This window comes from Homalodisca vitripennis, chromosome 4 (genome assembly GCF_021130785.1).
Source record: "Homalodisca vitripennis isolate AUS2020 chromosome 4, UT_GWSS_2.1, whole genome shotgun sequence".
In the NCBI taxonomy this organism is placed as follows: Eukaryota; Metazoa; Arthropoda; class Insecta; order Hemiptera; family Cicadellidae; genus Homalodisca; species Homalodisca vitripennis.
In genome coordinates, this window is record NC_060210.1 from 81,813,732 (window position 1) to 81,838,949 (window position 25,218).

The 25,218-nt window shown below is 32.3% G+C and overlaps 1 protein-coding gene across 2 annotated transcripts in view; it reads right to left on the reverse strand.

Moving 5' to 3' along the window:
• LOC124359632 (ATP-binding cassette sub-family C member 4-like) overlaps positions 1–25,218 on the reverse strand; it is a 114,865-nt gene that overhangs the window by 88,033 nt on the left and 1,614 nt on the right. For both annotated transcript variants that reach the window (XR_006922179.1, XM_046812536.1), the window contains exons 2-4: positions 8,403–8,513; positions 4,381–4,515; positions 3,801–4,005 (exon numbers count right to left, since the gene is read on the reverse strand). Coding sequence is in view for 1 of the 2 variants with exons in the window: in XM_046812536.1 (XP_046668492.1) it covers positions 3,801–4,005; positions 4,381–4,515; positions 8,403–8,513 (451 nt within the window). In the remaining variant the exon portion in view is untranslated. The remainder of the gene's footprint in view (positions 1–3,800; positions 4,006–4,380; positions 4,516–8,402; positions 8,514–25,218) is intronic.

Consider the following 25,218-nt stretch of genomic DNA (forward strand, 5'->3'; position numbering starts at 1 on the left):
ATATTTTGGTGTATGGCTCCACCTATGTACTAGTATGTGAATAAAATTATAGCCGGTATACACATACTATAGCAGCTACAGTGGTCCTGACACTCGGAAAAAAACAATGTTTGGTATGATAAGTGCTGCAAATGGTAAAATATTAGTTTATTTTGCTTATTTTGCTGATTACAGCGCTTACCGGTAATGACCGGCTGAGCTTAACTAAAAAATTGTGGGGTCTACGCTTTGTAGTCAGCTGAGCTGAGGTACTGGACATGATGATAATCCTTTGATCTGACAAAGAGAACTACCATAGTCACCCATAAAAGTCCCTCAAGTTGAGGTGACAATCATATAAGTTGAAAACCAAGAGCAAAGGGTTAAAATTTTCCTTTCTATTAAGAGGAAATTTTATCTATGGATTCTGACTTGTTCATACTTAGATAATGTCTCAAAATATTGACTTTTAAGAAATGTTTAAAAGATTTAATCACAATATACAAGTAAATTAACATTAACCCTTTGACTGATCAACAATTTTTTATTTTTTTTTCCAAAATTGATATGATTTTTAACAGGGTTATCCCTTAATTGATAGGCTAAAATTAGCTTTTTTGTAGTGTTTTACTAGATAATTTGTAGCTTTATTATGTAATATAATAGAAACTTGAAAGTAGTTTTGTTATTTAGACATTTAAATGGCCTATTAGGAAAAAATATAAAAAAGCCAAAAAAATTACTTAAAAATATTTTTTTTTATTTATAAAAAAAAAATTTTTCTTACTTTGTCAGTAGTAAACTAAAATAATTTTTTGAAATTTCTTATTGACAGTAATTTATTCTAAAAGTACGTATTATTGTCAACAAATCCAGAAAATTTGAAGCATATAAGTTAAAAAATGCATGACTTATTGGTAAAATAATAAAAATTTACTTACGTGAATTCGAGGCAATCTGTTTGGAAATCTGGAGTCAAACACATTGAATGTTCTATATTAATTAAATTTTTTTGTGAATCCTGTCTTAAAAATACACTTTATTGTCAAAACACAACACTAATAAAAAAGTTATTATTTACAATATTTACAGTTTTTAGTTTTTATAATTTCAGTGGCAAACATGCTTGCCGAGGCATTCAGCATGTACACCAAGACCTTACACACACTGTCCGAGACCTACGCTTCTTTCCTACAGGATGATTGTCACCTGAACAGGTTCAGCACAGTTTTTCCTTCTTCTCAGGTAATTTCCTGAGTCCAAAACTAACTGATGGACCATCACCACCACCCTGGAGATTTTGCGGGATTTGCTTACTTGCAAGCCATTCCGAAGAAAGATCTCCTATCACTTCTTTCATGAACTCAGCCCTCTTCAGTTGGACTTGTGTTGTATTTAACTTGTACAACACATATGCATTCAGCACCATGCGTCCAAAAACATTAAATATTACTTTTTTGGCATGTTTCATGGTCCTCCGCTCATCCATGTACATATACAACATCTGGTCGGTTGAGTCAATACCCCCCATACCTTTATTGTACTGACGAGCAATTTTTGGTCCGTATCAATACATGTCCACTTCTTCTGATGGAGTAAGTCTCTGAGGCAGCCTGGCAGTCAGTAGACAAAATCAAAAACTGAGATGAGTTTGATTTTTTCTCTCTATGAGCCATTATTAAGGCCGTTTCACACCGCGGTCACACTATGTCACGTTACGTAATGTGACAGATTTTTCAAAAGATCTGTTTCCATAGTTTTAAATGGTGTAATTCACACCGACCTCGCAGAACCTCACAGACACCACAGACGTCGACAGACGAATCTGCGGAATCGCTCCGAGAGCGATCTTTTCAAAGCATCTGTCGATGTCTGTGGCCTCGTGCATGCGCAGACCTGTCGCGCAGTTTCGTGCTGTAACTCTTTACAAGAAGCTGGATTGCTAGTTTTGTTATTTATTATGGAACAATTAATTGATGCTGTCAGAACGCGTCCACTGCTGTAGAATACAGATTTGGAGGAGTATAGAGACAGCAATTTAAAAGATACAGCATGGGTGAAATAGCAGAGCAACTGGAACAAAATAGTAAGCAGTTCTTAATTGCACTTGTTCAAGCTTAAAAACTTTCAATATAACGCTTCATAATTGAGTTTAATAGTTTAATAATATTGGCAACATAAATGTGTGGTGTCAATATCTACTTCACTGGCTTTAATATTAGCATAAATTTGTATTATTTATACTCTTTAATGAACAGCCCAAATTAAATTTAGTACAAAATCTCGCAAGGGTAAAAAACACGACTTAAAAAAAGAAAAACACATGTTAATTACAAATTGGCATTATGTTTATACGAAAGTGATTCTACGGAAAATTACATATTAAATAATGTTCATATACAGACAGTAGAATAATCATTCTTACTACATGCCACAAACTGTTAGCAAACACATTTTTTAAATCTTAATCATACACAAGAGCAGAATACATACAAATTGTTAGAACAATTAATTGTTGTTTTGGTTATCATTAAATGTGGTTCCACTGCCATGGCACACTTCCTTATTCGGACATGAAGTATTTAACAAAGTGATTTCTTATCCCGGTAGCTTCTTTAGATGCCTCAGCACCATAACGAGGAATAGGTTTTCATGCTTTGTCATAAGCTTCTAAAATTTCCTCAGGCGTCAGTACTGGAGAAAATGATCCCTTTGAGCAAAGATAATATTGTGGAGGACGGCTGTTGCTTTGATTATCTTGTTTACTAAGTGCAGCTTACACTTTAAGGGTCTGAAGTAGATACGCTATCTTTGTGCAAGAATGACAAAAGCATTTTAAACTACTCTTCTACAAAGTCTATAGTTGAAAATTCTTCTTTCGTCGTTAAGATTAGTATACTTACCATCTTAACGCCTGGTAAGATTGGCGCATAGTGCCAAACTTTCTCTGCTGGTTATACATCTCCAGTAGTTGGTATCTTTTTTACTAATATCGTTACATATCAATGTTAAGATCTCTTCATACTCAGGTTTAGATAGCCGAAAGTATGTTGTGAATCTGTCATCATCTAGCTCCATATCCTTCATCAGATGATGATAATCGCCGCACTGTCTTTGGTTGATAGGGTGCACCCAGTGCGTTCGGTTTGTAACCGAATACAACAGCATGAGTTCCTCTTCACTACTCGAACTACTATCGCCGTCATCCAACCAAGGCACATTTTTAGTAAACGTGCTATCGCACTACGAACCACTTGCCATGTTACCTGCTTAAACTAAACCGACTGACAGAGCAGAAACACTGTCCCAGTATCTGACAGACGTCGGTGGCGGTGTGAACTGTACGTCTGTCACGCGACATCTGTCACTTTAAGTAACGTTACATAGTGTGACCGCGGTGTGAAACGGCCTTTATAGGAGAGGCCCTTTCCTCATATAGGTTTTCTGACCCACAGCATATTTTCCTAGTTAAAGTTCGATGTCGAAACGTAGAATATAAAAGGATGATTGTTATTTTTTAAATTAATTAGATATATTTCCCTATCAATTGAGATATAGTAAGATTTATTTGGCAAAATAATAACGCTGAAATAAATTTATGATGCAACAACGATTTATCGTTGCATATCAATTTTTGCCCAAAACATCAACAATGATATATCGTTGTGTATCACTTTTTGGTAAATTCACTCACAACGATATATCGTTGCGTATCAGTCAAAGGGTTAAATATTTTTAAACAGATATAGGAGATATATAGACCAGAGTGTGAGATTGAAGTAATTTGAGGAAGTAGAGTTGACAACACTGACATATCATACCTTATGATACACCACAGCTATACAAGATGCACGGACCCGAACTGCGAAGAGTACAGCAAGATTCATAAAGTGGACATAGAGGAGACCAACAAGACAATTGGTAATACAGAGGATCAGTCCTATCAGCAATGCTTCAGAGTAGGACATTGTACTAGTTGGTGTGAAGTATTCTAACAGACGTCCCAGCAAATAGGGGTTCAACACTCTGTTAGGGAAAAATACTAGTAAGCTGACAGTTGTGCATACTTTATCAAATAAAAATTACATTGTAAATATTAAAATTATTTTACTCAAAACATATGTTTTCTTTAGACAAAAGACCAAATTCAAATCAGCCAATAATTAAGATTCAACATGGGTTTTTTTCTATGCAAGAAATCATTCTAGACAGGAGTGTCTGGAGACACTCACGTTCCCAGACGTCTGAAATTTTTAAGCCATCAGGGTTTATAATACATAAACATATAAAATTAAAACTAAAATCAGAATTTACCAAACACTAATACAATTCAAAATAAATTTCTGATTTCTAAATATGTTTTTGTGTAAAACCAAACTAATTTGCAAACATATTACTCACACAAAAATTATATCTTTGAGAATTTGTAAAATACTCATTGCAAGAAATCCGATACCAAATTCTGCTATGATTGCTCTTATAAAACTTGGAATTTCTCTATTCCTTCTAGCTCTTTCTTTTTCAATCTCCCACTGCCTGAAAAATAAAAAACCACAAATCAAGTAACTATTATAATAGTAATAAGTAAACTCATTTTAAATAAATAAAATTGTAAGACAATCCTATATGAGGTATGGCTATTAAATAATGGGACTGATATTGTAAAAAAATGTATTTTCATTTTAAACATAATTACTTATTATCACCTTCAATATACACCCCTTCTCTATCCCTACAACGCTCCATGCGAATTTTCCATTGTTGGAAACAATGCTGAAAGTCATCTTCTGTCAACTCTTTCAGGAGTCTTGCCGCTTTTTCTTGAACAGCTTCTACAGATTCAAATCTCGCACCTTTCAATGCAGATTTCACCTTAGGGAAAAGATAAAAGTCGCATGGTGCTAGGTCTGGCGAGTAAGGTGGATGTTCTAACACTGGGATGCTGTACTTGGTCAGGAACCGCTTCACAGATAACGCGGAATGAGCTGGCGCATTGTCTTGGTGCAAAATCCATGATTTGTCCTTCCACATTTCGGGTCTTTTTTTCTTACTCTTTCACGTAGTTTATTAAGTACCTTCAAGATAGTAATGTTGATTAATTGTTTGACCTTCAGGAACCCAGTGAAGGTACACAATACCACGAATGTCGAAAAAAACAATCATCATTGCTTTAAATTTTGACTTGCTCATTCTTGCTTTTTTGGCTCTCGGTGAAGTTGAGATCTTCCAATGCATGGATTGGCGCTTCGTTTCCGGATCATAAGTAAAAAAACCACGATTCATCATATGTTATTATTCTTTCCAATAAATTTGGGTCATTTTCAATGGCATTCAAAGTGTCATTACAAACATTTTTACGAGCTGCTTGTTGATCAATCGTAAGAATTTTTGGTACCATTTTTGCACACACTTTTCGCATTTTCAAATTGTCATGTAAAATTTGCCGTACACATTCTTTATCAATGCCTACAGATTCATCAACTGCACAAATGCTTAATCGTCGGTCAGACCGAATCAAATTAGCAACTTTTTCGACATTGTCTTTAGTTTTTGATGTTGAAGGACAACCTGGCCGCAAATCATCTTCCACGTCTTGTCGACCATCTTGAAAACGATTAAACCATTCAAAAACACGAGTCTGCGATAAACATACACTTCTTTTAGTAAATTATAGGTTTCGGTAGCGGTTTTTTCCATGTTTAACGTGAAATTTAATAACAATTCGTTGCTCTATTATTACGCTAACCATTTTTCCGGCAAAACAAAATAACAACACTTACATAAATGAAGATTATGACACAACGATGTTGTTTACAGAAACGAGACTAACTGCATTCTGAAGAGGAAGTCTCAAACTACACAGCTGTTGGTCATTGTTGGTTGGCACATGCGCACTCGTTCCACTGCAGCGTCAGTCCCGTTACTTAATAGCCATACCTCGTATACCACAACCAAAGTTGGCATACCGTTTCTGGTAATAGTAAACTACTTTTCTGGAGGTTGGGGGTAAGAAGAAAAACTTTAATGACAGCCTATGTTGAGTTGTACATAATTTTAAAGGTCTTTCATTGTAAATCCAAATTAATCAGTTAGACTGCATCACAATCTCATGGAAAATCTTGTGAATCAGTTCGCAAAGTTTTAAAGAAGTCTGGTTTCAAAGAATACCGTGTTACCCTGATGCAGCGACTGAGCGAACAATTTTGATCATCGGATGGAATTCTGAAAAATTATTATGAATAGAATTGGCTGAAGCCAAATACTTTTGGACAATATTGTATTCTCAGATAAGTTGACTGTTATATTGAATGACTATCTTAACGCATACTTGATGTTAGAGTGTCACACTCGACATCCCCAAAAACTTAACGTGTGGGGAGGTATAATACTTAATTCAATTATAGGACCATTTTTCATTTATGGAAATTGAAATGTCAACAAGTATTGAGATATATTTCAAAATTAGATAGTTCCTGTTCTAAAGGCTGGTCTTGGCACGAACTTCCAAACAGGTTTCCAGTGAGACGGAGCACCTCCACACTATGGTATTCATGTGAGGCAATATTTAGATACAATATTCCCACACTGGTGGACTGGAAGATGTGGAGCGAGTAAGTGACCAGCTCGTTTCTCTGACTTAACTCCGCTTGACTACTTTTTATGGGGCTACCTCATGACCAAGTTTATCAAACTCAGCCTACTGATCTGATCTAACTCAGACATAGGATAGCACAGGAAGCTCAAGCTATTCCACAAGAATACATTCAAAATGTAGTATCTAGCTTTTATAACCAGTTAGCACATTGCCAGATGGCAGAAGGGGAACATTTTGAACACCTGCTTTGAAATTAGTTCGTTCAAATAAGTATTACCTTCAACTTGTAAGGGATACAGAATTAGTTATTTCTTATGTACAATGTATTAAACTTTTTTTTTAAATTCAAACAGCAATTTCTTCCAATTGGATCAATTTTTTGAAGTCCGGTTTGCAGCATTGTTTTCAGTTCAACTAGACTTTTAAAATTATGTACAACTCAACATAGGCCTATCACTTAGGATTTTCTCCTTATCTCCAACAAGTAATCCGATCACCGTACACACAGAAAATTAGCTTACTATTACCAGTAACGGTATGCCAAATTTGGTTATGATATCTCTTGTAGTTTAAAGGTTATAAAGTTATCCTAACACTCAATTGCCGCCTTGTATATATTTAATTTAGTATTTATTCCCAAGAGTAGAGCCTTACGTTACTTGTTATTTACAAAAAATGAGGACATCACAAATGTAGCCAAAAAAATTGTAACTTATTATGAATAGTAATTCTTCAGATTTTGTTAAATTATCTAGTTTATTAATCATTTTAGTGTCACGAGCCAATTTAGTTGGCCCCCAAATAATTCCGAGAAGTGCTGAGGGCCAATGAGGTCGAACCACAGATATTTCCAAAAAGTGCAGAGGACCAACTATAACGAATTTTTGAATATTTATTATTCTGTTATTAAATGTTGACATTTAAATGTTGATATTAAAAGAAACGAATATCATTCCTGGAGCATTTGTTAAGAACACCTGAAAATAGAATTAGCAGGAAAATAGTAGAAAAACTGTGGTATAGTAAAAGTGACATTAAATGGATCACAGAATTAAAAGAAGATATGAGAGAGTTACAAATTACAGTAGAGGATTTAAAACACAAGACAAACACATTGAAGATATTGAATGACAAATACTCTACACTACAGCTGAAAAGAAACAAACAACGAATAGGAAGAGTGGTTCCGGAGGAGGAAAGGAAATTACGCTCGGAAAGGATGAAGAAATATTGGGTGGATAAAAGAAGAAAGACTAGAAAATATAAAGTGACTAAAGTGGTCCAATGTAGGCCATAAAATTATAAATAAATAAATAAATGTTGACATATTGAAATATGTCACTAAATATAATGTATGTTGTTGGATGTTTGCTTGTTAGCTTTTAAAAATAACAGTTACATTTTGTCCTCTTCGATTTATAGAGTGGTAAACTGTAAATGTCTACTTTCTAGCTGAAAAAATCTTATGAGGTGCTTAATGTTTAAGAGCAGTAATCATAAGTTTTAAATATAGATAGTAAATGGATACAAAATACATTTCACAATTTTAGAGCAAAAAAAACTAGAGCTCTATAGTAAATTCTATATTTTTTTATCATGCACATAAAAAGGAAACCTAAATTTAATTAATTTCTAGTTACCTAATTTATTTTTATGGAAGATTTTATTACTAAAGAGTGACAGCCTCTCACACGGTCTAAAATAAATTCTTGCTTTTTTAGCACTTTTTATGTCATTGTACGACTGCACCCAGTGATTATAAACTCATGATCTACTAGAACATACCCGTGTGTAACTGAAAACTAATACTTTATACTAAATTGCTTACCTTTGGAGACCAGCGGAGAGAATTTCAGATTTATAATTGGGCATAGCTTCTGGAATATCATCCTGTTCAAAATCATCTTTGTTCCCCTGGCGAATAATGTCAATAATCCACCTAAAACAGTTGAGTTTTAACTGAAATTCATCATTAAAAACCTAAAATGATTAAGACTTCTGCATTAAATTATCTAAAATAATGTTATAAATCCTTAATACTTCTTATTTCTAAATATGCATAGTGTTTCTATATAATATTTCCATCCAAATTTTTGTTTGTTTATATATTGAAAAGTGATAGAGCCCAAAAATTTCTTGGTCCTTCAACAATGCATGAGCCATAGTTTCTGTTTCACTCATTGACCATTATTACATCAAGTTTTGCATTTCACTCTATGGACAGTTCTAGTTGCTGTTATTGACTGACAAAATATTGGGAACTTTCAAACACCTAGAGACTTAAACGAAATTTTTAAATCTTAAAAACAACATGCTTGCTGCTAAATAAAATGCCACCAAATTTGGCATTGTTATCTATAGAGGTATGCACAATCTAGAAACCAATAGAAAGTCATCAAGAAAGTCATTAGGACATAGGTTATACTATTCGAGAAGATGGTGAAGAAAACAGGATATTTCCTGACATTTGCCATTGTTCAGTGATAAAAAATGGGTAACACGTTTTGAGATCTGGAATCTGATCTCTTCCTCAGGTGGATAACGAAAACCTAACACATGGGTACAATCTAAGTTAAAATATACAAATCATACCAGAGCGTAGTGGCATGTTTAAGTCAAGAAATTACAACAACCATGTTATGTGTAAATACAATGCACAATATTGAGGCTTGTTATATAGTTTCCAAGTTTATCATTCTTATCTATCTACCTAATTTATATACAGTTATCAGTTCATTCACAGCATCATTAAATACAATTAATACAGTTGTAATTAATAAACTCATTAAACAAAATCAACTTAATTTTACACTAAAATAGTATAGGCTGTAAAAAATACAAGAATAATAATATTTAGAATGATCCAAACAAAACAAGTTGTAACTAGAAGTTTATTCTGCACAGTATTTATTAGTGCCAGCACTTATCGTGGGAATCATTTGGACACACACACACACACAGTGTAAACCATCTTAAAGAAATAAGCTGGTATGAAATTGGTTAGTGGATCAACTAAACAAAAATAGTCTAAAGATTGACAATAACATTTTGGAAACCTGGGGGCAGAGTCCTATTGTCGGATTTATTTGAATATCCACAAAAAGCACATCAAGAGTGCAAGAGATCTCTATTAATACCAAATATGTATATAATAGTTCTATATAACTAAAATCACAATATAAATTATTTTAATAATATTGATTTTGAATTATTATTTTGGAGATTATTTTTAAACTGCTTAAAAAAACTCAAACCTCTATGCAAACCAAAAAATATTTCAGAATCTTCTATTCACTTTTAAAGCAAACTGAAACAAAATGTATACAATAAAAATCCCACTCATGACATATTACTATCTATCTCTTAATAAACAAAACTAATGTTAAATCTTAATTTTATGTAAGCTGTAAGTAACATGACAGGACTAATTATTTTCTCTATCATATCATCGTCTCATACTTATCTCACAAATCATTACTCTTGTAGAAGCTATAATATGAGACATACATTGCAAGTTTAGGTTGTAGAAAATAAAGTGTTGTTTAATTACTTAGGCCTGAGATTTAGTTTAAACTTTGCATGATTATACAAGATTAGTTTCTTACAATAACACTAGTACAATTTTAATTGAAATTGTGTACATTATTAATAAATAATAAAGCCAAACAATCAGGTTTGCAATGATATGTCTCATACTATAAAATGAAAGAGGTAGTCCCCTACAAAATGATAGCTATGTGTTCCAAAAGCAAAAATTTCGCCTTTGCTTACTGCATTTCTGTTGATTTCCACAATGATCATCATACGATTGCTGGAGTGAATGTTGCATTTAGGAGACCTTCTTTATTTGATCTCATTAACTTCCACTTAACTAGTCAAAAGCATGGTAAACTGGGTGTGAACATCTACAGTATGATGATAAAACTGAATATTTCATGAAACCTACAAGAGAATACCAAACTAAACAACAACAAACCTACAATTCATTCAGACAAAACAAAAATCTGATCACTGAAACTAAAAATTCAACAACTTATTTGATTGCCATTAGACTGTATAATAGACAAAGTAAACTTTGATCTCTTTGCTGCCAACATACTAAAGTTAAATCCAGTTACTGAAGCTTCCTTCAAGATTGTATCCTAGAAGCAACGATCCACAAGAATTCTATTAAATTGATTCATCCATGAAGAAATTCTAAAACACCTTCAAATTCAATAGCTCTCCAAATCCAAAAGAAATCTGAGAGCTTTCAATCTCTGAAATAAAATAAACGAAATTTATCTTCTAGTGATCTTCTCTTTCCCTTCTCACATAACTGACGCAGTGGATCCCTATATTCTGCTAGCCTTTCTTTCTAAGGATGGTCTTCTTCAGAAGTCCACAGTAAAACTGTACTGCAAGTGGATTCAACAGCTACACCAATCGCACGCAAACACACTCAGTGAGGAATGTTCACTGATGTCAGTTGCTCAGTAACAGGAGAACATCTCTTGTTTATGGTGTTTGTAAAGTGAGAGGGAAATCTAGTGCTAACATACAGACAGACACTCCTAAACATACAAGTGCCAGAGAATGCTCAGATATACAAACGTACGTACACTATTGTAGTTTTTTAGGTTCTCTACAAAAAATTAAATCTTTCGGCTAATCCTTTTTACAATGGCAATGATAAGCAATAAACATTAAAAAATGCTAATATTATTCTTTTAAATAAACTTTCTATTTTACACGAATATGTTCAGCATTCCTACAAATTTAAATAATTTACAGTTAACTTTGAACGTCATAAAACCAGATATAGCTTCTTTACTACGTGAAGTTAATTTAAAGGAAACTCAAATACCATATTTAAGTATTAAAGGATACTCTGTAAGTTCATACTTTTTAAGGAAAACCATTTTGTGACAGAAGATTTAGCTTGTAAGTAATTTGATTATTGTTTGACATATTGCTTTGAATTTTCATTTATTTTTCCTTTATTTTACCTATTGCCATTCCTAACTTAGTAATAAATAAAATATTTAAAAAATGAATAAATATATTGAAAATGTATACCATGATATACAAGATTGATTTCCCAACTAGAGTTACTAATATTTCAAAAAATGCTATTAACTCATTTTATTACTGACATAACTTCACTTAGAGTGGAGGCAAGGGTTGTGATAACACATATATCTTATCATGATGGACAGTGCTTACATGTATATCATTTAAATACTAAATATAGAAATAACATAATAAAAAGAATAAAATATCTAGCCAATCAACTTTTAAAACCTTTGCTAGGCAGATCTCGAACAAACGCTGGATGGAGGTTTTAAGCATCAGCGTAGAAAAAATATGAAGTATAGTAGTTCATTCTTTATTTGGTTGTTACTTTAACTTGTGTTTTATAAGAAAACTTGTTTCTATAACATCAACAAGAAAGCAAAAATGGGTTACAAATGAACTATTTAGAGTTCAACACTTAAAATACTGGAGCTCAAATAAGAAATAGGTTGACAAAAAACTTGGTTAAAAAAATAACGTAGAATAAAAAAGACCATTCTTAATCAAGCTTTAGTACATTCTCAAAAAAAAGCAAATATGCAATAAAATTAAAAATTCTTCTACCAAAGTCAAAGCAACTTAGAATGTAATCAGGTTGAAACAGGGTAATAAATAATCCGTTGAAGGTCATTGAAACATTCAACCTTTTTTGTTGAATCTGTTGATATTCAAATCAAAATAATTATATATCAACATATTTTGGATATGATATCTGTTTTGTTGAATCACACCCAAAAAATGTGAAATCTTCAAATTAAAGACAAAATAACAATTTTCTTTCACACTGTTACTAATACCGGTCATGGTGTCCTAAGACATGATGTTATTACAGTTATTTCTTTTGTTAAAAATAAATACTCATCTGGATTGGATGAAGCACCAATATAATAAAAAATCAGCAATACATATTTTAAAACCATTAGTACATGTAATCAACTCCTCATTCATATCAGGATATTTTCTGAATAAACTGAAAACATCAAAATAATTCCTATTTTTAAAAGGGAAACTGTCAAAGACTTTACATGTTACAGACCAGTTTCATTGCTTCCATCATTAAAAAAAATATTTTAAAGATAGAATGGAATTAAACTGCTCAAGTACACAGAGTCAAATAATTTATTGGACAAGGAGCAGGCCAAATGAATCACCTGTGATTATAGCAATTCAGTTTATTGAAAAGAAAGATTGTTATAGATAGAGGAGAAAAAGTAGTAGGTGTTTCACTTTACATCTCCCATGCCTTCAACAGCGTGTCTCATCCCATAGCAATTTAAAAGTAAAATCTTATTGAATACAATCAAAAGATAATCTGCTTGGTTTTCCTCCTATTTAAATACAGAGAGCAATATGTTGATATTGAACATGTGAATGATTCTGGATATTGCAAACACTTAAGAAAATACAATTGCTAATATCAAACTTACTTATATTAAATACCTTCCTGGATTACCATTGTTTATAACCAAATACACCTAGAAAAGCAGAATTAAGACTCAGATGAACCAGGTGTGCTCTTTGACAAAGTGGAGTGGACAGCGATGGGTCATAGACTGGTGCCAACTAATAGTTAAGGACTAATTGGGTCCTTAACTATTTTCATGGTATTTAGGAGGTCTGCTGGAGAAAGTTAGCACAAGTTCTACATGTTTATATTCAGACAGTACTAATTTAATTGTTAAAGGCAAGTTTAAGAACATCAACTAATCTAGGTTTATCAAACATAAAATATTTCTAGCATGCTAATAATCTGTTACTAAGCTTATAAAAATCTAATTTTGTATATTTTTTAACTAAGCAAAACAAAAAATAACAACCTGGATATAAAAATTGATCAGAACTTGCTAGCTAGAACAAATCATGTTGACAATTTGGTGAGTGCAATGTCATTGGCAATTTATGAATTATGGTAAATATCAAAAATATGTGATTTGGCTACTTTAAAACAATTAATCACTCTTTAATATATTCACATTTATCATATGGAATATACATACATGGAACCATTTTAAGTATAACTTAACATTATTACGAAACAAAAAAGGTCATAAGAATGATGCATGGTTGAAAAATTCAATAAAACATACAAAGCGAAATATAACTGAGAAAAAGCACTAAACTCCTTTTCAGAATTTCCCTAGCTACCCTGTGCTGGGAACGCAATAAGAAATTAGGAAACTATAAATAGTTAGATTCTTTAAAAGTTATTTTAAAGGAGTTTTTATCACTAGCATTTTTAGTCTTTTTTTGTTATATAATTTAACATATTTATTTTAATTTAACTATTTAAAGATGCATAATTTTATAAGTTGTAGTTATTGCCAAGGTTGTCGAAATAGAATTTGTCTTGCATTGCTTTTGTTTTATTAGGGCTTTATATTAATTTTAGCTTTAGCTTACTTTTTCCTTCACACTTCCAACTAAACTATGCAATTCAATTCTTGTAGACTTCCTACTGTGTATGAGTGCTGATTGGCATGTAATGATGAGATACTGAATATCTCATTCACCCATACTCATTCAGAACTTTTTCTTTGTTGAGTGCAATGAGATGATCAGGGAAATGGTTGTGGAGACATGTTTATCTGGTCTCAGTGTTGGTTATTTGGTGAAATGTTAAAATTGCAGTATTTTTTTTAGTTAAAATGTGGTAGTATTTGCAATTTTTATAACCTTCCATCTACTAACCAATAAAATTACAGTTTTTAATACAGCTAGGTATTAAAATGGAGCACAGTATAAATTTAGAGTAAAGATAACTTAAAAATGTAATGAATAACCTAATTCTAATGAAAATTTATCACCAAAGTTTTGTGTAATATGTATCATATACTGTGACAACAAAATAGTAAATAGACAACAGCTGTTTTGTGAATGTCATTTTGACAGATAAAAAGATAAACAATATTTGGGATTTCCAAATAAAACAGGTAGCAAGTTCTTATCATATTATGCCCATGCAGCTTATCTGTGTTTAATGTGCACCTTGAACTCATGGGTATTAGCTCAGTGTGTAGAGTAGAAGTCTTCTTTCCTAAAGTTCCCCAGTTCAAATCCAGGAAAATGGATTAACTTTTTGCATAGAGAATATATCTATTGTTTGTGTGTGATCATTTTTCATTCAGGAACTATTAACAGGGGAATATATATATATATATATATATATAAATGCTAATGTAAAAAATATTAAACTACAAATAAGGGATAACAAAAATAGCTTCAACAATTTAAAGGAGATTAAATAAATACAAAATGAAGGATCAAGATTTAAAATTTCCTTGTGGAATATGCCACAGAAATGTTAGATACGGAGCACTGGGTTGTAGTGGACCATGTAGAACATGGTTCCATTTGAAATGCTTGAATATTTCATATTTTGATATTAAAAAATTTACAGAAGAAGAAAAGAAATGCTGGAAGTGCTTTGACTGTATAAATAGCACAGAGGAAAAAGGAATCAGTTATGTATGACACAGAGATAGAGATGTCTGACAGATTGATTCAACTTCAAAATGAGGATAACCCTGATCTTGAGAGCTCATTACACCTAGCAGCAGAGTTAGGAAACGCTCTTCTCAAGGAAAATGAACAACTCAAACAGGAGATACATAATGACAAATTAAGGAAATCGCAGTATGAATTAGAGCTAGAAGATAAATTGAAGGAAACAGAACATGAACTAGAAATAAAATTAAAAAGGCATTCTGAGAACGAAAAGAAGCTGAAAAATGAAATTGACGCTTTAAAAAATAAGCTATTTCTCCAAGAAAAAATATATGGTGAGTTGATAAAGGCATATGAAAAGCTAGAAAAAGAAATGTGTACAGCTCGTAATACCTTCAAAAATGAATTAAAAGGTATGACCAAAACCATTAGATCTTTGGAGGATGAAAACAAAATTAAAGAAGGTGATATTTCAATACTAAAGGGAAATGAAATAGTAAAAAATGAACTGTTGAAAAGGGAAGAAAAATATAAGGAAGAAATCAAATTACTAACTGAACAAAATAAAAGGCTGAAATTGGAGAAAAATACTCAATCTCAAAGTCTAAAAGTTGGACAATCTAACACAAACGATGTAACGGTCAGTCTGTCACTAGTGGAGGGTGAATGGATCACCGACGATACAGTTAAAATGTATTTTGATCTGCTGGAAACCTGCATAGACTGTAACAACATTTGTTTGATGAACCCGGTTGTCATGAAATGTCTTGATAGCAACAAGGAAGTTCTAAATCAGTTGAACCTGAGGGAAAAATCACACACTCATACCTGTAAATGATGCTCAATTTACAGGCGAAGGACCTTATAGTATAGACAGTAAAGGCATGGGAACCCATTGGAGCATGCTTCTGTATGTTAAAGAAAATAATCAATTCTTTTATTTTGATTCATTAGGGACCTACAACCTACAGGCAGCTGAAATATTAGCCGAAAAATTGCTCAAGCATATTGACCTGGATATAAGAGTAAATCTGAAGATTTGTCCAACCCCACAATAAAGCAATACTTATGACTGTGGAGTATACATGCTACTTGTAGCTGAAATGATATTGGCTCAAATCACTAATTGGCCAGTTATTGATGAAATTGAAATTCCAACGCTAAGTTACTTGGATATATGGAGTAAAAGAGCCCAGCTCTCATCAGTTATATACAATAAAAACAGTAATAACACAACACATCTAGCCCCCTTGTTCTTAAGAGAAGCTGGCTCAAAGCTCTCAAGCAAACTGAACATTAATAAAAAAATGTTTGTACTTGCCTACTCATGCTAATAAAGAGATCAACATGACTTGTAAGACTTTACCAGATGTGGAAAAGCAAAGAAATTCAAACTGGACGACAGTGAAGAAAAGAAAGGGTACTAGAGCCAAGAAAACCTCTACAGAAAAGCACTCCACTCCTCTGACTAACAAATATCAACAACTAAGTGATTAAGAAAAAGAAGAAAATACCACCAATGACAGTAAGCTTAAAAATGTTAGAAGAACTTATAATAACAAATCTAAGTACTACTGGAGCAACCCTACACTAACAGGTGAAATAAAAAAACAAAGGAAAGAAACTTATCTCATTCTTGGGGACTCCATGCTGAAACATGTATTTGTACCAAATGCGAAACTTAAGTTTTTTAGGGGGGCAACTGCTGCACAAATGAGCCAAGCGATGGACAGTATGGGTAAGATGACAAAAGACCCACAAGCCGTTGTACTTCACTTTGGTACAAATGATTTAGATTGCTTACAAAATGCAGAAGATGTCATGGGAGCCATGTACAAGGTGATTAAAAATGCCAAAAACAAATTTGGAAACACAACCATATTTGTGAGTAGTATTATCAGAAGAAGGAGTTTACCCCATTCTCTACTACAAAGGACAAATAAAAACATACGATGGTTGTGTCAGGATCTGCAAGTGGTATACGTAAATAGTGGAAAATATATCAATGATTCTTGTCTTGCAAGAGATGGGGTGCACCTGAACAGGAAAGGCTCTGACATTCTCGGCAAGGTTATTAACAAAGTGGTATTATTAAGTACAAAGTTGAATATGAAGAAAACCCAATCGGAAATACCAACAAGTGGAAGCTTTTTAGATGTTGACTCGCAGTTTCACTTCTCGCCAAAGAACTCAACTGAACACTGTCAACAGGCCCAGAAGAGAGACTTCACATCCACACCCAGAACTGACCGACTCCTCTCCACTACTACAGCTACAATGCCAAGTCATCATGGTGCTCAGGAGGTACCAGGGCCACACACCTCACACGGCTGCGGCGACACACTACAAGCAAACCAATGTGCAGAAATCAGCTGGATGGATATCAGCAGCTTTCCTCCTCTACCAGACAGCAGTGGTGGTGCAGTGATACATGGGCATTATAGTGAGAGTGTTAATGATAGTGATTACAACAAACCACAGACTTATGACAACAATAGTGTAAACAATGGAATTGTAGATACTAAGGAGCTTGTAAAGGAACACTGTATTTTGGATAACAGTGTTTTTTTAGGATGACAGCCAATCACTCAAACTCGAATGTAAGCACAACTAGTATCGGTAACAGATTAACAAAAAATCAACAAATGTTTATTTTAAATTTAAATATTCAAAGCTTGTTAAAAAAGGTCAATAAACTACAATTAAGTTTGGAATCGCACCAACTAAACCCAGTGATCATTAGTATATGTGAACATTGGCTCTCACCCTGGAATTTTGAACTTGTAAATACTCGTAAATTAATAGATTATGAACTTGCTACAATATATTTAAGAAAAATTTCAAGTCATGGGGGTGTCTGTCTATTTGTGAGGAAAGATGTTCCTATTACAATTAGGGAAGATTTGAATGAGATTTCAGAAGACCTTATTTTTGAATGTGTAGCCTTAGAACTAGAATTAATAATTGAAAAATGTTTCAAAAGGTGTATTGTAATCTCCTTGTAAAGAACCCCCAACAGTAACTTCAATCAGTTCATTTGGAAATTAACAAACTTGTTTGAAACAGTAAGAAGAGAAATCAAAAGTAAATACATATTTCTTTGTGGGGACCTAAATATAAATTTGTTGAAGGAGGATAAGGAGATGAAAATGTTAAAGAATGTTATAACGTCTTTTAATTGTCGAGCTGTATTTACAAGGCCAACAAGAATTACTAAGAATACCAAATCTTGCATTGACAATGTCATAACAAATGTAAATCCAAAATCCATCAGCAGTGAAATTATAGAATTAGGGCTATCAGATCACAACTCACAAGCAGTGTACTTAAATAAAAAAGCCATGAATAAAAAGAAAATTATAAATACAAGAATGCTACAGAATGAAAATAGAATTAAACTACTTTGCAATTCCTTGCAAAAGGAAAAATGGCAGTCTTGTTTATCCAAAGAAACATGCAATGAGGCGTATAACAGCTTTTTGACAACATTCCAATCATTTTTTTTCTCTGCTTTCCCAATGAGAACATTCACAGTCAATCCTCTGAATAATAAAAAGAAAAAAAAACATGGATAACAAACGAATTGAAAGAAGCCAGTAAAATAAAAAGAAAACTGTTTGAAATCTCAAAAGTTAATGAGTCTGAATCGTTTAAAAATTATTTTAAACAGTTTCAAACAAAATATAATTAAGATATCAAAAATTCAAAGAGACAATTTAACAGACAATTAATTCTATCATCAAAAAATGTTAGTAAAGCTACCTGGTTGGTGGTCAAGGAGGAGCTGGGCAGTTGGAGAAATAAGATGTGTCATGAAATAAATGTGAACGGAGAAATTATACATAATCCAACAAAGATATCAAACTGCTTCAATGATTTTTTCTCAGAAACGGGGCTAAAAATTGGTTCTTCAGCTAATATAGAGGAAGCAAAAAAATATTTAAGAGGTTCTAGACAAGTTTACAATAACTTTACTTTGAAAACTGTGAGTGAAAAGTATGTCCAAAAGGTTATTGATTTAATGGAATCAAAAACCTCTTACGGCTGGGATGAAATTCCCACATCGATAATGAAACTGGCAAGTCCTTATATTATCAAACCTCTAACTCATGTTGTGAACCTAGTAATAACAACATGTGTTTTCCCTCAAAAAATGAAATATGCTATTATCAAGCCCCTGTTTAAAAAAGATGACACTAGACTAATAGAAAACTATCGTCCAGTAGCCCTACTACCAGCTTTCTCTAAGGTGGTTGAGAAGATAGTAAGCAATCAGGTCATGGAGTACTTGGACAAATATAAATTACTATCTGAGCAACAGTTTGGTTTTCAGAAGGGGAAAAATACTCAGATGGCAGTGTTTGAATTGGTCACACGTCTTGAGGGCTTTGGATGGATCGCAGAGTGTTCTTGGAGCATTCTGTGATCTATCTAGGGCTTTTGACAGTGTGAATCATAAACTACTATTGGTTAAATTATGCAAATTGGGTTTCAGTGGAAAATCTTTGAAATTTTTTGAATCGTACCTTAATGATAGGTTTCATAGAGTGAAAACCTCAAACCAAGAAGGGAAAATCTTTTTTTCAGATTGGAAACCAGTTACTGTTGGGGTGCCCCAAGGCTCAATATTGGGTCCTGTATTGTTCTTAGCGTTTGTAAATGATCTTCCTCAAAATATTATGTCAAAATTAATATTATTTGCAGATGACACAACATTAATAACAACTGAAAGAAACCCACAGTTTTTAAAGTCATCTGCAGAAGCAACAATTAAAGACATGTATGATTGGTTTAGCAAAAATGGCTTGAAATTCAATAGCTCAAAGACAAACTTAATTCATTTTCACACCTCCCATGCTAAAACCAATGGCATTATAAATAAGATCAACTTTCCCTGTGGAGAAGAGTGCCAACTTTCACAGAAAGCCACATTTTTGGGAATTATCGTAGATGAGGAGATGAACTGGCAATCACATATTAATATGCTTCAAGAAAAACTAAGTAAAACCATTTTTTCTATTAAAACCGTTGCAGAGGTAACTGACAAACAAACTGCCCTGATGGTATACCATGGTTACTTTGTTTCTTTAATCAGATATAGTATAATATTTTGGGGAAGTAATGATTCAAAAATGAATTCAATTTTTGTTTTACAAAAGAAAGTGATTAGATACATGTTTAAATTAAACTATAGAGAATCATGTAAAGAAGTATTTAAAAAAATAACATTTTGACAATTCCTGCTCTTTATATTTTGGAAGTTCTAAAATTTGTAAAAAAATTATGGTTGCCTGTAAAATCGGTTTTACGGGCGAAGATTTTACGTGACAACGTCTTTTTCTCGGTAGAATATTTATTGATATGAATATTATTAAATTGCACAATAGGAACAAGGAATTGAATGAAAATAAGAATTGCACAAATTTTAACTATAGAAATATATTTTGTTTACTAAAACATTGTACATAATTTGAAATTAATTAAAATTTGTTATTGTAAATGGTAAAGTTGAATAAAACATTTACTAAAATTGGAATTTGAAATTCTTGCTAAACACAGTTAAATTCTAACTCTGCGTGTGGTGATTGGTCGGTTTAGTTCGTTTGTTTGGTCGCACTGTTATGACAGGTTAGAGGTTATAATTTGTTATTTTAAATGTTTGACTAGCAATACGCGCTGTTTCTTCTCAATCGACTGAATTACGATTGATTGCAGAGTGATTTAAACTAATATAATTTACTTAACACTATCAACATTTGTCAATAGTATGACATAACCTATAAACTCAGTTTCTCAACTTTTGTGTCAATCTAACAATTAATCAATCAATCATAGTTTACGATAATGAAATATCAGTGTACAATTATTTACCTTTATTGTTGTAGTTGTTGTAAATGACGAATCTAAGCACTCCACATTTTCACGAATAAACATAGTTATCTGCTTTATCCCGTGCGGCGGACCCACAGTTATCTGCTTTATCCCGTGCGGCGGACCCACTGGACGGGCATCGTAACGTTACCGGGCGTTACACTTTTTCATGAGTGACTCCGAGCCGCAACCTAATTTAAGACGTTGTCACGTCAAAAGAATCTACTAGTATTTACATCATCAATCATAAATCATAATTATAACACGAGATATAGAACTAATTATAAATACCCAATACATAAACTTACTATGTTAGAAAAGAGTCCCTATTACATGGGAATTAAAATATTTAATATTATTCCTGATGGGATGAAAAAAGAAAATAACTTATTACGTTTTGTTTCTTCTCTGACTGCAATATTAATAACAGCATGTCCATATAAGATCGAAGATTTTAATTCAGAACTGTTTAAAAAAGCATGAATAAGGCAGGATGAAAAATTTTTTTTATTTCCTATTGCATGTAATTATATCATATATTTTATTAATAGTAGACTAAGTAGCTTTTAGAAAAATTGACATGTCATACATTACAGGAGCTATGCTCCAACATTATGTAATAATTATATGACAAATAAATGATTGATTGATTGATTGTTTGAGATATCATACCGTTGCTAAGCATCACCAGTGACACATGGGAGGAATGCCTCGCACTCTGCCTTGTTGTTTTACGAGCCCAATGTGTCTTGAGCACTATTTTTAATAGACTGAATTTTGGTTGCTCCTCAGTTGTTGTTATATACCAGTGTTGAGTTTACGGTTATTTCTTTGTGTGAATCAGCGGAATATTGTGTGATAGAGAACTCTATGATGGATAAAGACCTTCCTGGATTACCATTGTTTATAACCAAATATGCCTAGAAAAGCAGAATTAAGACTCAGATGAACCAGGTGTGCCAGATGACAAAGTGGAGTATGACAGCGATGGGTCATAGACTGGTGCCAATAGCATGTGAAGAGTAGTGGTAGCCTTTAGGTTATGAAGGAGTTTTTGTGCCAATTTCAAAATTTACAACCATTCCATTTTTTCCTCTACTAATGGATGATATATTTTTAGAGGATATCATGAGGGTAACAAATAAATGTGCTTTAAAATTTTAGTACCTCCTCAACACAAATTCTAGTTTACAGAATCTCGCATATCTTCACCAAATCTTTGGTTTGAACTGAGCTTATTGCTTAAGTTCCTCCATAAATAAATTGATAAAAATTGAAACTCATGGCCATTCCTTAAAAGTAAATTTGACCCTCAAACTCTATGTAATTTTACATTGAGTGCATAGTTCTAGCAGTACCATAATTATTGATATGGGAAGGTTAGTCCTTTCATTTAAAGTTTGGTATTCTTTGAGATATAATTCAACGATTCAGAGAAATTTTTGAACTGGTAGATTTTTTAATACTTTCAACATCAAAACTTACTAGCCTACCCGTTTCGGTCAACTTCAGGGATAATCAAATGGTCAGATAACCCAAGGTGTTGGTTATGCTGAGGACGGATATGAGGGGTTCTCCTATTCACACACTTCCATTATTTAATTACTGAATAGATTAGTGAAGTGTTTCAACTTATCAAGAGGTTCTTTCTCTTTACTTTAATCAAAAAACAAGAATTATTTATTCCAAATAAAACCTTTTTTATTCATTTAACACAAGTAGCTGAGTAAACCATTCATTGCACTTGTCCTAAAAACACAGCAACTAGGGTTGGTAGGATGATATTAACAATGTAAGGTCAGAAGGTAGCGGCCGCCTCCTGTCGATATTCCATGAAGAAGGATGGCGGGCACTATATCTTAGTCATGTCACTTTGAAGGAGAGGTAGCTCTGTTCCAGTCAAAGCAGATAGAGGACAGTACTCCCATTGTTTAAGCTAGCAACAGTTTAAAGATCAATTTGCACACTTTTTATTAAATTTCTTTGTATTCATCAAATTTTTTGCCGAAATGATATAAAATTTTCTTTTATTTATTTAATTTATCCAAATACTTAACATAGAATCTGTTAATTTATATAACTTCAGTTAGGTATAATTTTTTACTATTAATAAGACTGTTTACAGATTTCAAACAGCAACAATAAGCAATAACTGACCTATTAAATGTAATTAACTGAAAATTTCCCGTTAATTGATTTTTCTTAATAAATCAACTGATTTAACATAAACAACATAATAATAAAATTATGCAACATAACTATTGTCTGCTTATACTGGTTACAATATATATATATATATATATATATATATATATATATATATATATATATATATAATTATGATACAATACATAAACAAATAAAACAAAATTAAAAGATCAAATCGGAAAAACAACATATGTAATGTTGTACATCCAAAAAATGTAATATCAATTGTCCAAAAATGACAACAGTGAGTAATTCCAACTGTTAATAAGAACATCAGCTGATAATTAACCAGCAGTTAAACAACATTAACAACTTGATTAATGTATTTTAACTGAGGGATGTAGCTAAGAAAAACCTCTACTATTCCATTGCTATTTGCCATAGCAAAATAAATTTGTTATCAAAACGTCCATACGAAATAACCCATATTTCATTACACTTGTAATCTTTTATAAACTCTTCCATTTTGAAACATGTATGATAATTTTCTGAATCTTTTTAAAAACAGATCTTAATTTTACTAAAAATTTGGAACTTTCTAATTTATTAGCGTTTTTTCCTTCACCTTTATTCATTTTAAATATATTTTTTCCTCTTAAAAACACAGACAGGCGATAAATTAAGCACAATAGGATTATATATTTTTGACATTCCTTATTACAAATCAAATAGTGAAGCTTGATAGAGTAATAATGGACACTAATTTGTGTATATAGGTTATTAATTTTCAATTAATTGTAAACTATCAAATTGTTGAAACCTCCTATTGCTCTGCAATTTGCTTTTATATTAAATATTATACTTTTATTTATGAACATCTAATGGCTGTAATTATAGACCTTAGGCACATAGACCACACTGATATCTGGTAAACCATTAGAACATATTATCCCTTTCCGGATGAAAGACGGGCACTGCCCGTTCTGCTGTCGTTCCACTAGGCACTGCACAGCTGATGGACTAAGTCATACTTTGCTGTTTGTTCAACATTGTGCTCCTACCTGTCAGGAATAGTTTCAACTATTTAAACAATATTGCAGCCGTTTTTTCGCAGTACATTTACTGGCTTGTTGATGAGCAACTTAAGTTCCAGCTGAGAAGTGTCTGCAAATGTAAACAAACTAATCAAGCCACTGAGAATCAGACTCTTTATACTTTTACTGTTGTTTACATCGTAACACAAGTTTGCTTTAGTTTTTAATCTATTGTAAATATGTGGGTACGACTAAACAATATAATCAGTTTTAGGCCTCAGTTTCACGTGAAAATGTATAACTTTTATTACTTTGAACTGAGTTGCTAGGTTATAGTGATGAAATAAAGCGTGAATTATTCTTTTTGTATTGTTTATTTTTCTGATGGCTGCAAGTACAAGTGGATTAAGAATTAATGACAAAAGTGATAAACTAGATGACAATTTTACATCCAGTGATGAAGAGACTGATTTACCTCCTCCACCTGATCTAGGCGATGTGTATACATTTTATTTTTTACAGTTTATTGGAATAGAAATAATATTACAAAACAAAAGTTATATTAAGATACACATATTCAATAAAACAAATTTGATTTGATGCACCCACAGCTTTAAAATATACATTAAACTTGGGATTTTGGTTTAAAAACAACAAAATATTTGTTAAAAGCATTAAATTATAAATTATAAATATAATGGTGTGGCAAAAACCATTGTTTATACTATTTACTTTATATATCAAGCTTAATCATAAAACATGATGCATTACTTTATTTTTCACAATAAAGTGTCAGTTTTAAAATATACAACACCGTAATTTAACTGAATATTTAAATACAACCAGATAGAGAAATTAGGACTTTTTAATGAATCCCGAAAAGGTTAAACTTCTTATTATAAATACACCAGGGATGCAGTTATCTGAATGTGGTAATGCAAAGTTCTTGGTTATTTTAAGTAAGTTTGTTACTAAACTATTAACAATTAAACTTAAACCGTTATGTAATCAACTTTCTTTCCTTTAGCAATGTATTACATTTTAAGTGGACGCTGAACTTCTTATTAGATATCAGTACCAAACAGACCAAGG